Genomic DNA, 12,703 nt, shown 5'->3' with positions numbered 1-12,703 from the left:
TAAAGTTGGTTCAGATTTCTGGTAAGTTGAATGGGGCGAGTAAGTGTTGGTTTGAACTGACTGACTAGTGTTCTAATTATATAAACAATTTGAATGTGATGTAAATGCAACATTTATATAACGTCGGACATGAGGCTTCCGTTGTAGTTCGAATCCGATTGAAGGCAATTTATTTTGATTTTTAACTTATTTTTATAGTTCTGTCGATTGATTAATACACTTTACGATCTTAATCAAATTTTAAAACAAACTTTAAGACATCTTTTTTATTGAATTCCTTTCCATGTTGTATTTTTTGTCCTTGTTTTACCGTAATAATTTTATCTTTCATTGATATTTCATTGGTTTTTTTTAATGCAGACCATATGGTAGATCAAATGTAGATGCTCTGTTGATTTTATTATTGTACATTTACTTTAATTGTGTATGTATCCATCCTGAATAAATATATATTGCATAATAATCATTCCAGGGACGGGAATTCAACCTTTCAAAGTTCAGGATTTTTTTTTCTAACCATCAAAACAACTTCACTATAAAAAAGACATAGTTTGAAATGTAGAGCATATTGTGTATATTTGTCTGTTAAGTATATTACTGGCGCTTACACGGTTGGGTGAAGATGATAGTATTAAGTATCTTATAGGTGTCGGAGCTATCAGGCCTCACATGCAAGAAATCGACCCAGAGCTCATGCGCAATTCGGCCGTTTACGTTGACAGTCTTGAAGGGGCTCTGAAAGAGTCTGGCGATATCATCTTATCTAAGGTACAATGTCTAGTAATTTCTCGTGATAAATAAAGTTTAACCATGGACCTATTAATAGGTCCATGGTTTAACTATAAATTGTAGTTAGTTCTGCCAGGGAGATTCTACATCTCCCTGGTTCTTCAGCACCTGAAACACAATGAGGAACAGCGAAGGAATTGAACCTGGAATCTTAAGCTCCGTCCAGTTATCGAATTTTCTTTGACAAAACACTATTGTATGCCCATATATAGGCCTAGCCATGATGTACCTAAATACGGTCATTGTGATGTCATCATGACCATATTTAGGTATGTGAAATGTGTTTGTCAAACACAGTCTGGATAGGACTTAATGACCTTCGTAATTCTTCGCACGAACCATGATAACCACGAAGTCAAACCAAGGAGGTATAATCAAACACTGATCTGTATTTTGCTATACACTGCAATATGCATTTAGGAGCTTAATTGGCAATGCAACTTTCTTAATTACAGTGCACTATTTACGCCGAAATTGGAGAAGTAGTGAATGGCAATAAAAGGGCAAGAGCTGACGAAACAACCATTTTCAAATCATTGGGTAATATTTCATTGACCTATTGACCTATTGTGAACTGTAGGATAGCAATATAAAATGTTAGGAAAATAATAATAGAATTTTGAGAAAGTGCAATGTTCTCATATAAAAATACGTTATATTTGGTATTAATTTAAATTTAGTAATTAATTTGTTTGATGTCCGATTGTTTAATTTATTGAATTGATAAATTAATCAATCGATTGATTGAAAGACATACAGATAAATAAATTTATTATTTCATTTAATTAGGGCCTATAATTTTCGAGTGTGTACATTTCATGATATTATTAATTATAAATAATTAATCAAATTTTAATAATTCATTTTCAGGCATCGCCGTAATGGATACAGTAGCCGCAAAATTAGTCTACGACAAGTTCTTAGAAAGTAGCAAAATTTGAATATTTATAATATTACAGTATAACATGACGTCATTGTGTTGTACAGTATTTTATTCTAACAAAAAATATACAACCACTCGTCTATGGTTCTTGATATTGTAACAACATAATATAAGCTCTTATTTACTGTGTTTTAATACCACGCGTAGGCATTACTAAATGGACAGGCTGCCGGTAATGTTAAGTACCGATATTCATTTATAATGCTTGTAAAAATGTAAAATGTATAAATCGCTACCCCAGGGACCGCGGTGCAAAGCTTACCATCTGCACTGAATGTCGACGAATAAGCCTGATTTCTTAGAATCGCTACACTACGGTGTTTTCAGTGCACACGTTGTATATTTGCGTAGCAGTCACCGACGCAATCAGCATCACCGAAAGCTGTCGTCGATAGCGTGAAGCGATTGTATTAAATGGCGAAGTAATGATATTGAATGCTTGCCGTACACCACGTAGGTAGTTCTGGAAAGAACTGTTGTTTACGTTTATGTTGAGAGTCTGGACGTTTCGATTAGTTGCTTCAATCGTCGTCATCAGGCGAATAATTGCCTATCCGCAGAGTCCAGACAGGGTAATTTATACAGTAATTTTCATACGATGCTTAAGTTAAAGGTGAGTTTATTCTGTTCAAAAAAACAAAAAAAAAAACAAAACAGTGAATTAGCATAGGCCGATTATTTGACATTCAGTACTTTTTATCATTTGGTAATTAGTTATAAGAAAACTCATATCATTCAAGTTCTATTTTATATATGTAAACAGCTCAGAAGTGTCTCACCAATACAATATTACAACTTCGGAAAAAACCCACGAGCCCCTTAATATTTTTATTGCGATAATGATACTGAAAAGATAATGGTGACGGTAATGCTGATGGTGGTAAAAATTATATTGTTCATATATGTTTGATGAAAAGAGGCAAATCACTGTCTGGGCATACTAAACAATGTGTTTTTGAGATCTAAAACTTAGCCAGAACCCCAAAATAAAAGAAGCATTTTTTCCAAGACTATCTTTATTTCTCAACCAGTACAAAACCTAGTTTTATAATCGTTTTTTAACTTATATTGATACCACGTTGTCTGTAGAGTAAATATAAAAACATTCTCATATTAAAATACTTCATAATTCGACTGTACAAGTGAATAATTTTATAAATTTTTTTACGAGAAATAAATTAAAATAATACCGTTAGCTACAATAATAAATAGAAGGCATATTTCTGAGGACTCACTTTAAACATTACAGTATACCTCGACAGTTTCCAGGCTTTTTTGAGATGTTTATTTAGAGTATCCAAGCGGGCGGTAATGGGAACAAATGGATTTGTTTGAATATTATATAGTGTAATGTTGTAATTTCAGACCATGTAAAGGAGACATAATCGTAAATTTTCTTGCCATCTGTCTAAATCCCTCCCTGGCCCTCTCTTTTTCAAATTCCTGGATCCACTACAGATGCATTTCTTCTTTAAATAACAACTCCCTGGTTCAACATTATCACAACTATTTGATTAACTTTCGGTAATTATATTTACTTGGTTTATACACTTAATTTGCAAAATGAAGTTCATTAGCAATAAAATATCAGAACAAGGCGAAGATATTCACATTTAGCTGGCTGTTAATGATTCCACAGTGTGATAATTCAAACATGGTGTTTTGTGCGAGTACGCACTTTTATAACGGTATAACACCAAACTGTATAAATTTTAATAACATTATTGGCACATCCATAATAGACAACCTTGGAATACTGTAATCCAATATGGCATCACAAGAGGATAACTGGTAATATTACAGTGATGTATATAGCGCATATTATTGCCACACGCCTCCTACGGTATGTTTGACTCATTCTGGTCAGCGCCACCAACAGGACGGGATAATCAGGAAAAATACATATAGAGTATGGTACGCCAATTAAATTTGGTATGGGGCGCACTGAGCGCAATAAAGAGATTATATTTCACAGAATTCTCTGAGCCACATTCTTACCTGCTTTACATCAGGAATTGAATAAACAAAACAGATTTGGTCTCATTCTTACATATTACAAGTTTATAAAATATAATCTTCATTCGTCAATACGAATAGCGTCTTAATTTAAGTGAGACAATTTCTTCCAACCCTGAACTTGAAATCAGGATGTTCATACATCCAACTATCACAGGATGAATGCATTATAAGCTCATGTGAACATATGGGGGAGCACTCTCAAACACTTTTTCTTGTGGATCTTGAATCAAATGTGCCACAGACATGAACAGCATGTTGTCGGCTCGTAGCAGACACCAGTTCGCTCTTTACGATTCAAAACTGAATTTGGGAAGAAGTAATTAAGAAGCCAGAATGGGATCATCACTGCCAAAAATGCTGAAATTGGAAGATAAATGAAATATTTTTATCAAGTTATTAAGAATTGTCTGGTATCATAGGAGGTTTGATAAAGTAAAATAATTATTTAAATCATGAGAGAAATTGACATTTTAAGCCTCTCTTCCGTCAATGAAATAAAATTAATTAAAACATACCAAACGAAGCAACAGTTAGAACAGCAGCAGAAACTGACAGGTAGTAAAGCTCTACTGTATTATTTTTCTGCGGAAGGGAAACAAAAGTTGAAAGGTCATTTCGTGAAATTTCATGGTAAATAAAAAATTTTCTCTACCCTAAATTTTAGAGGTCAATGCCATCAATCATAATATATACCGATATGCATTTCATTGTAGAAATTTGGATTAAAAACACTGAAATGAATGCAACAACAAAATTTAGTAACTGAAATAGATGATTTTATATATATACTTACACAATCAATTGCTAGTGATGTAAATACAGTGATGGTCAACCCAATGACGAAGGTTATAAAACCAAAGATGTGAAAAGCCAGCTTCACTTCCCAGGGAACTGGATCCATTATTGAAAAAATAAAGCTGAATCCTGTACAAGAAAATAAAATACTTTAATATTTATCATCGTCATTAAAACCATTATCAACAGTCATTCTAAAAAAAATCAAAATCATTCTCATTATCATGCACCAGGCTTGTCACAACTATCATATCATTTTAGTTTACAGTGCATAGGCCTACAGTGTGCTGCTGAATTCTTCCTCTCAGAGTACAACTATTCTCCCCATCTCTATATTTCTTTTCTTCATAGAATTTACATCCACACTATTATTTTTCTAGTCAATTGTTTTGCGGCATGTCCATCTTTGATGGAGACATTATAAATGCACATTTTATCATTTTTGTTGACGTTGCTCCCATAGTCACCGTCATCATCAACATCATACAATATTTCGAGCTCATTAGCAATATTTCAATTGAATGACCAAAGCACATACCTATCATGAAGAAGGTGAAAACAATAGAAACGATCAGGAAATCAAAGAGATGCTGTCCACAGTACCTGGTTGTATGTTCTCTAAAAAATGAATACAGCGAAACAATAACAGTTTTATAGTTTAATGTTTGAATGCAGTTTAGCACAAAAATTGTGAATAATATTCATAATATTCTATTTTTATATACAGCCCTGTATCATATTTATTTGAATAAATGCCCTGGGACGTTTATTGTTGATAAGGGTTTTCGAGGGAGCGTTTATTCAAGGGAGGTGTTTGTTTGAGGCATTTATTTTTTTTTTTGTGTGTAATGTGGATATGCATAATGCTCAAATAAATGCCCCTTAATTACAGTGTAATTGTGGAAATACAGTACAACACATAAGTACCATCACTGACTTATTGATCCCAACCAGGTTAAAAAAAATGTAATTTAAAAGTGATACAATATTAATATGTTTTCCACTTATATATTAAATTATATTTGATTTGATGTGATTTATTCAATTTCGACAAAACTACATAAGAAATGAACATTAAAAATACGCAATTCAATAGCCCTCCACAAATTTTAAATAATAATTTTACATCAGATTTGACTATTTTTACTTAACATATTTTTTTACTTAGAAATAATCAAAATGAAAACATAATGAATGTGAGTAAACATTTACATTTAACTGCAAAATGTTTAATTTTGAGTAATACAATTTAATTTATATTGGTTAATTATAATAATCACCTTGATAATACAAATATCTGTGGAAATAATAACCCAAAGGAGAAAAGCATGAGTACAATCCGTCTGAAAGAAATAATAAAAAAAAGTGTCATTTATTTTTAAAAAAATAGACAAAGTAATGGCAGCCAAATCAAGTTCATTTCACTGTCTATAAGCCTGACTATGAGGCCAGAATATATTATTAGAATATTCAGTGTATGTTCCTAAAACTTACATTTTAAGTCGGTTACTCTTTGGGAACCAGCGCACTAGGTGGTAAACACCATGAGCAAATGTATACCACCACATCTTGAGTCAATTCTGAAAGAAAAGAAAAAAAATATAGAAAAATGAATAAACTTACAATATAAAGAGGGTAGCAGCATCAGTATCCATTATCTTGTTTCTTTTTCTTTTCCCCACTGAATGAATAAATAGGTAAAGCCTAATTGAAATTGAATACCCTACTAGGTAACCTAACAAGGCCTAGGCCTAGACTAGCCGTATGCATACTGTGACTAACTCGTCAATATATTTACCTTCTTTACTAAGAAAAAAATGTAAGACAAATATAATAATAATAAAGAGAGACTGATCACTGATAAATTCCAATAAGTGTTTACATTGTACTCGTATTTTCAGATATTTTCAGTTAAATGAAATAAAATTAAAAAATATACACACTGTTTTTGTTTCAACGTCGTAATAATTTATGTACGAAAGGGTGTTCTTCAGGCCTACCGATTCATTGATGCATAGAAGAAAGACTACATATCTAACTACTCTATATTGTTGCAATATTATAATAATTGCCTAGGCCATAGGTTATGTCTTTGCTATGCATTTGCTTTTTTTTTATTTCTCTACAGGCCTAAAGAATGGCTTGTGTTCATATCTCACTCTCGTGTAGTGTATTGTCCACCACACACATACTGGGCACTGCACGCCTGGGGTTCCATACACATTACTGTTTATATAGACTGGCGGCCGCATCGACCATATACCAGGCCTAGGCTAGGGCCTCTGCTAGGGGGTCTAGGGTAGGCCTAGGCTAGGCCCGGGTCTAACAAACTAGGCTAGGCCTCTCTAACTCTAGCTAGGCAGGTAGATAAGCTAGCCCAGCTAGTTGTATAGGTTAGTTAATAGTTGTATTACCTTTAACAATTCCCGGTTCTAATAAAATTTAAACAAATAAAACTTTCAAAGATAAAACCCAACTTATACAGTGCATTAAACATTCGTTTTTGGCCAAACACTCACTTTGCTGCTGTTCAATGTTGTGTCTTATCCCGTCGTGCGTCAGAATCGCTTGCTCTGAAAGCTTCCCCGTGACGTCATCGTTACCACGGTAGCTACTATTGAGGGCGCTAAATCAGCCCGATACTTTACACCACAGACAGGCTATCCGGGATATTCATATTTTAAAGATACCATCATAAATGAATAATGAGGTAGCTTGTTCTTGAACATGATAATTTAGCTTTGAATAAGTTTCCCCGACTAGAGTTCATTTTTGCCCTTTCATATATATTCTACCCGGGGGGTGGGGTGGGGGCTGGGTGCATACGAACCTCCTCCAATTACCAGGGTAAGTTAAAACCTCTCACTCGCATGTACGTTTCAGAGCAGAATCCACAAATTGGATTTAAAATATATAAATTAACACAAAGACGAGACGAGTATATTAACTTTCTTCAGACTGAAAATGCCCATTTGCGGTTTTTGGTACGATATACAATTCTTTAAAACTCTACTTGTCGTTTTGATAGAATGTTTTTAACTCATGCTGAATAATCCTAATTAAAAATACCATGTTTCAAATCTAGGATATGTGTATGTTCAATATGTAGGAATTTCAATTTCAATTTTCAATTTAAATTGTTTATTCCACAAATGTCACAATTAAATATATTTAACATTTCACTTTTTCAGGCCCTAGGCCTATGTGTAATTATAACTTTTCAGGCCTAAAATGTGGAATTTAATTTACTCGACTTAGGTTGTATTTTAAAATCTTCACATTTTTAAATCATAATTATTACTTGGAATGTTATATTAATTACTGTTATTAAGTTGAAAAAATGACATTTTCGCACTGGTTTAATTAGATGGATTTCATTTTGTATAGTGAAGTTTCTTTATTGGCTCTATTTATGCATCCTTAGACCTATATAAAGTCTAGACAGACTCTACCACAGTACATTGGGAAATAAAAGCACTGAATAATGTTTGCCCCAAATCATATTCGGTGGTGGATTCAAACACGGGGGAGGAGACAGACGGCCCAGGCCCCCTAAATGTTTCAAAATTATAATTAAAAAAAAAACAAAACAACAATTTGGAAAAAAAAAAAAAAAAAAGAATAGGCCTAGGCCTATTATTCAAACTTACAGGAGTCTGAGAGTGCCATTTCCGGCCATCTAGACATAATCATAAATTGTCTTGCCTTAGCCCCAACCATGGTGGGGTGGGGCTGAGGTGCTCTCATCATCATCTATAAATTTCTTCCCTAAGCCCCCTCTATTTAGAACCCCTGGATCGCAAATTGACATTGCACGTTCAGACACGATAAATAAACAATTTGAACGCCCTCCCTCGACCTCAGCAGGTTCTTCCCCTGGTTTGATCCCCGTCGGGGCCCTAGGCGTCTCCAGCCAATTTCTTCAAATCTCTACAAATTCACACACACACGTCACCCACCCAATAAAAATCCTCCGTACGGGCCTCATAGGTCTATTTATCTGTATTTTTATTGAATTTGTCATGTATTTTCTTAAAGAGGGACGACGTGACCCTAGAACGGTTTCACTCATGGTGACCGATCTGCACACCGAGGTTCTGTCCAAACTGTGTCCTGAATCTAGCAGAAAGTACGACAACGAATACTCATTTTTTGCATGCGCAGATTAATTGTTAGTGATGTCATTACGTTCTGGTCCTACCCAGTGGTGGTGCCAGAGGGGATGGGGGGGGGGCTATAGCACCCCCCCCCCGTCGGGGAAGCATAGCCCCTCCGTCGGGGAAGACGATAAATTTTGTCGGAGAACAAACAAATAAAAAAAAAATATTTACATGTAATATTCGTTTAGCCACCATATTGTTTGTGTTAACCTTTCATCACAACAACAACAACAATAAAAATAACATCAATAACAATAATAATAATAATAATAATAATAATAATAATAATAATAATAATAATAATTCAATGAGACTAATTAAAAATAATTTGCGTTCTGTTATGACAAATGCTCATTTAGATAGCCTCATGATGGTTGGAATACATCGTGATAGGTGAAGCAACCTCGAAAATGACAGCGTGGTTGACATATTTCATGCAAATTTCCAAAATACAGAATTTCACTTTCAAGAATGAGGATTTGAAAATAAATTAGATGGTTACATTGCATACTCTTTGTTTCTTGCTTTATTCAAAATGTTTTGGTTTTGGAAGCTGATTTCAACATTAGAAAGCATAGACTACATAAAGTCATATTATATTAACTCGATGCCTATCAAATAAGTAATAAAAATTCGCCATAATTCATCAAATATCCGTGGCTTCCAGGGGCGAAGGGCCCACCAAGGGCCCTTGGCGGCCCCCGGCCCCCAGCCAAGTGAGATTCATTTCGCTCCACTAGCCCTCCCGTCGGGGCTTTTAGCCCCTCCGTCGGACAGGCCTGGCGCCACCACTGGTCCTACCGTCGTCTTGAATCCAAAGCTCCCTAAAGGGAGGGCCCCTAAACTTCAACTGCCTTTCTTGGCTTACTCATTATCTTTAAAAAAAAAAAAAAAAACCCGACTAATAAGCATAGATTGGTAATATTGTTGGTTGTGTATAGTACTCTATTGTATTTAAGTCCGAATGGTTATACATAAAGTGGACAGATGATGTTTATACTGTCATGTTTGTTGTAAAGCTTGCAAAAAAATAGGCATAAAATGTTGTTTCAGATTATTTATTCAATTTATTTTATTTATATCCAATTCTAGCCATTAGCAAATCATCGACAATTGCTTAAAATGACCTAACTACTAACAATACAAAATACAATAGAATAATACATTTAGTAATACATTCACAAGTGTACATTAATCCTCAAATAAATTAACATGAGGACCAGGCTTAAGCTATGTGATAAAAGGATGTAAACACTTTCCAAACAATATTAGAGAAAATGTTATCTCTATTAATAAGGGGAAATATTGCAAAAGAATTAAGAAGTAAAACAGTTTACAAACATCAATTCTAACATAATTAAGGACATTAAACCTAAGACAAGAACGAAATGTTTAGTAATTAAGATGAAAATAACTCAAAAATTCTACATCGCAACTAGAAGAAAATTGGACTTATAAAGAGACAATATAATGCAATAAAATATATGCCTATAGAGAAAACTAATGATTCAAAGTAACATCTATTTTCTTCAAAATGAAAAAAAATAAAGGTACAATGATTAACCAAAACATTTAACAAAAACCTAGAAAAGTATAACCGATAATAGAATAAGTAATGTGAAGTACCTGAGAATCATTGACAGAACCTAGGACTACAATACAATGGACACTAACAACGCCCTGCCCGCATTATTTTTTCCCATACACTTAAGGCAGAAATTACAGAGGGAACTATTTTAGGTTAGTTAGGTGAACCATGGAGGAATAAATTTAGAAACTTAAACTTATTCCTCCATGGGTGCACTGATATGCATGCCGGCTTCCCCTCGTGAGTCGCGAAATTGTTCGCTGCTTGTGGAATATGAAATTGCCTGTGATGTGAAAGGTACCGTGTATGTTTACTGTAGTAAGTAGGCCAAAACCTCTTGGTAGTTGGTCGAGACAGTGTGCAGTCGACCGTAATTAATGGACTAATGTTTAGTTTAGTATTGTAATTATAATATCCCTATGCCTAGACACTGTTTACTTATGGTCTTTAAAAGTTGTATAAAAAGCAGCGTTGAATCTGGTCGGTTATAATGCAGTAATGTAAAGTACCGTACAGTGTGGCATACATAGAAACAATATACTGTACCAGGGAATTGTTTTAAAACAAAATTCTATGTACAGTATTGTTGATTTCTCACAAACATTTCGTTCATATTCAATATAAATAAAAGTAATAGGCATAGATAGCAATAAACATTGATTATACCAAATCTGATGATATTCCATGGAGTGTCGTACTGTTTATATCAAATGCTGTCTACCCAATTAAAGAAAATGACGGAATAGCTTATTTAAAACGATCGAAATCAGATGGAAGTAAAAAAAAACTAAAAACAAACATTCACTTAATTAACAGAAAAAAGAAATTCTTAAGTTACCAGACAATGAGTCATGTAAAAACATACAGCAAATACGTTCACTGTCTGTTAATTGACAAAATTGTAATTTAGGAACCGTTTCCAAAGTATCGTAATTTGTCTATTTTTAAACGTTTATATCGTTCAAAATCAGTACTAATAGGGGCATACAATTGATACAACATTCTCATATCTAAGATGTAGGCCTACTCAAAATGCCAGATTCAATATTACTCTGCTTTTTTATACTTTGAAAGACCATGCTGTACATAAACTGTGTCTAGTCATAGGGATATTATTACAATAGTCCATTAATTTTCTCATAAACTGTGTCTAGTCTTAAAGATATTATTACAATGAGCCTTTCCGCTAAGCCCCGCCCCTTGGATATTGTTGCTAAGGTCCCACAAGGCGACAGTGTTAAAACCATAGAGCTATTAAACAATTATTCTTATTATTATCTCTATGGTTAAAACATAGCGAGCACGTGCGTTTGTGGGACAAACACGTATGTTTGTGAGAGGCGCGCGTATTCCTAGCGCTGTTCTGATTAGTCAGTTGTTAAGTTTGATTGACACTCCGGCAAGGTCTATTATAGTCTATTAATTTTCATACTGTCTTAACTACTAAGGCCTATTTGACAGATTTCGTCCATACTCTATAGTGTTCATCCATGAAAAATACTGTAGCTTACTATACACCACTAAACTCTGTTTCCTGAGGTGGAGGTCCGGTTACCATTACGCATGACCTAAAATAGCGCCCTCTGTAATTTCTGCCTGCAGCGTACAGTATGGGGAAAAAATAATGCGCCCCGCCCGCCCCTTGAATATTACTGATAAGGTATGTGGCCTTTAAAACAGAGTAAATAAATGTAAACTTGCGTGTTTGCGGACATGCGAGTATTACTGTCTATAAAATAACACATTCTTTTTGGTCAATTGTTAAAATTTTATTGACACTGCGGAAAGATTTATTGTATTGCAGTTCCAGTAAGTAATGCAGCATATTCAAGATTGTATTGTTATTGTCGTGATGGATAATAGACAATAACTGGATTTGCGTCAAGAGAAACATCTGTCTCTTATACACATCTAGATGTGTATAAGAGACAGGTGTACATTAATCCTCAAATAAATTAACATGAGGACCAGGCTTAAGCTATGTGATAAAAGGATGTAAACACTTTCCAAACAATATTAGAGAAAATGTTATCTCTATTAATAAGGGGAAATATTGCAAAAGAATTAAGAAGTAAAACAGTTTACAAACATCAATTCTAACATAATTAAGGACATTAAACCTAAGACAAGAACGAAATGTTTAGTAATTAAGATGAAAATAACTCAAAAATTCTACATCGCAACTAGAAGAAAATTGGACTTATAAAGAGACAATATAATGCAATAAAATATATGCCTATAGAGAAAACTAATGATTCAAAGTAACATCTATTTTCTTCAAAATGAAAAAAAATAAAGGTACAATGATTAACCAAAACATTTAACAAAAACCTAGAAAAGTATAACCGATAATAGAATAAGTAATGTGAAGTACCTGAGAATCATTGACAGAACCTAGGACTACAATAC

At 33.9% G+C, this 12,703-nt stretch overlaps 2 protein-coding genes and 1 long non-coding RNA gene across 4 annotated transcripts; 2 read left to right on the top strand and 1 right to left on the bottom strand.

Annotated features, from left to right (window-relative positions):
• Positions 1-30: 30 nt before the first annotated feature.
• Positions 31-3,334, top strand: LOC117101879 (ketimine reductase mu-crystallin-like). Its single transcript, XM_033241996.1, has 4 exons — positions 31-49; positions 563-768; positions 1,245-1,329; positions 1,660-3,334. Exons 1-4 carry the CDS (start codon positions 31-33, stop codon positions 1,728-1,730), a joined length of 381 nt encoding a protein of 126 aa, XP_033097887.1. The 3' UTR covers positions 1,731-3,334.
• On the bottom strand, positions 2,731-7,131 carry LOC117101776. 2 transcript variants are annotated; one of them, XM_033241833.1, is made up of 7 exons: positions 7,066-7,131; positions 6,041-6,126; positions 5,827-5,889; positions 5,085-5,164; positions 4,545-4,675; positions 4,267-4,333; positions 2,731-4,108 (listed from the first exon to the last, which is right to left on the bottom strand). In XM_033241833.1, the coding sequence occupies exons 2-7, from the start codon at positions 6,112-6,114 to the stop codon at positions 3,978-3,980; spliced, it is 546 nt and encodes a 181-aa protein (XP_033097724.1). In that variant the 5' UTR covers positions 6,115-6,126; positions 7,066-7,131; the 3' UTR covers positions 2,731-3,977. The 2 variants fall into 2 exon arrangements, with proteins under 2 accessions (XP_033097724.1, XP_033097725.1); XM_033241834.1 differs by having other exon boundaries at positions 6,961-7,099.
• A 2,610-nt stretch (positions 7,132-9,741) lies between these two features.
• On the top strand, positions 9,742-12,587 carry LOC117101775. The gene is made up of 2 exons (XR_004444323.1): positions 9,742-9,890; positions 12,227-12,587. It is a non-coding gene; the product is annotated as an uncharacterized LOC117101775 (long non-coding RNA).
• Positions 12,588-12,703: the final 116 nt, after the last annotated feature.

The sequence above is a fragment of the Anneissia japonica genome, unplaced genomic scaffold (genome assembly GCF_011630105.1).
Source record: "Anneissia japonica isolate Jap-2015-1 unplaced genomic scaffold, ASM1163010v1 scaffold4988_len2956909_cov206, whole genome shotgun sequence".
NCBI lineage: Eukaryota > Metazoa > Echinodermata > Crinoidea > Comatulida > Comatulidae > Anneissia > Anneissia japonica.
The sequence above is the reverse complement of the archived record's forward strand: the minus strand, read 5'-3'. Positions and strand labels throughout refer to the sequence as shown.

What these genes read in the sequence shown, in the direction of transcription:
- LOC117101776 (XM_033241833.1), bottom strand. Translation starts at nt 6,114, where the DNA reads ATGTGGTGGTATACATTTGCTCATGGTGTTTACCACCTAGTGCGCTGG. An exon ending in AAGAGTAACCGACTTAAAAT is followed by an intron (nt 5,890 to 6,040) that starts GTAAGTTTTAGG and finishes TATTTCTTTCAG; the next exon opens with ACGGATTGTACTCATGCTTT. An exon ending in CATCACTAGCAATTGATTGT is followed by an intron (nt 4,334 to 4,544) that starts GTAAGTATATAT and finishes TCCCTTCCGCAG; the next exon opens with AAAAATAATACAGTAGAGCT.
- LOC117101879 (XM_033241996.1), top strand. An exon ending in GCGATATCATCTTATCTAAG is followed by an intron (nt 769 to 1,244) that starts GTACAATGTCTA and finishes TCTTAATTACAG; the next exon opens with TGCACTATTTACGCCGAAAT. An exon ending in AACCATTTTCAAATCATTGG is followed by an intron (nt 1,330 to 1,659) that starts GTAATATTTCAT and finishes ATTCATTTTCAG; the next exon opens with GCATCGCCGTAATGGATACA.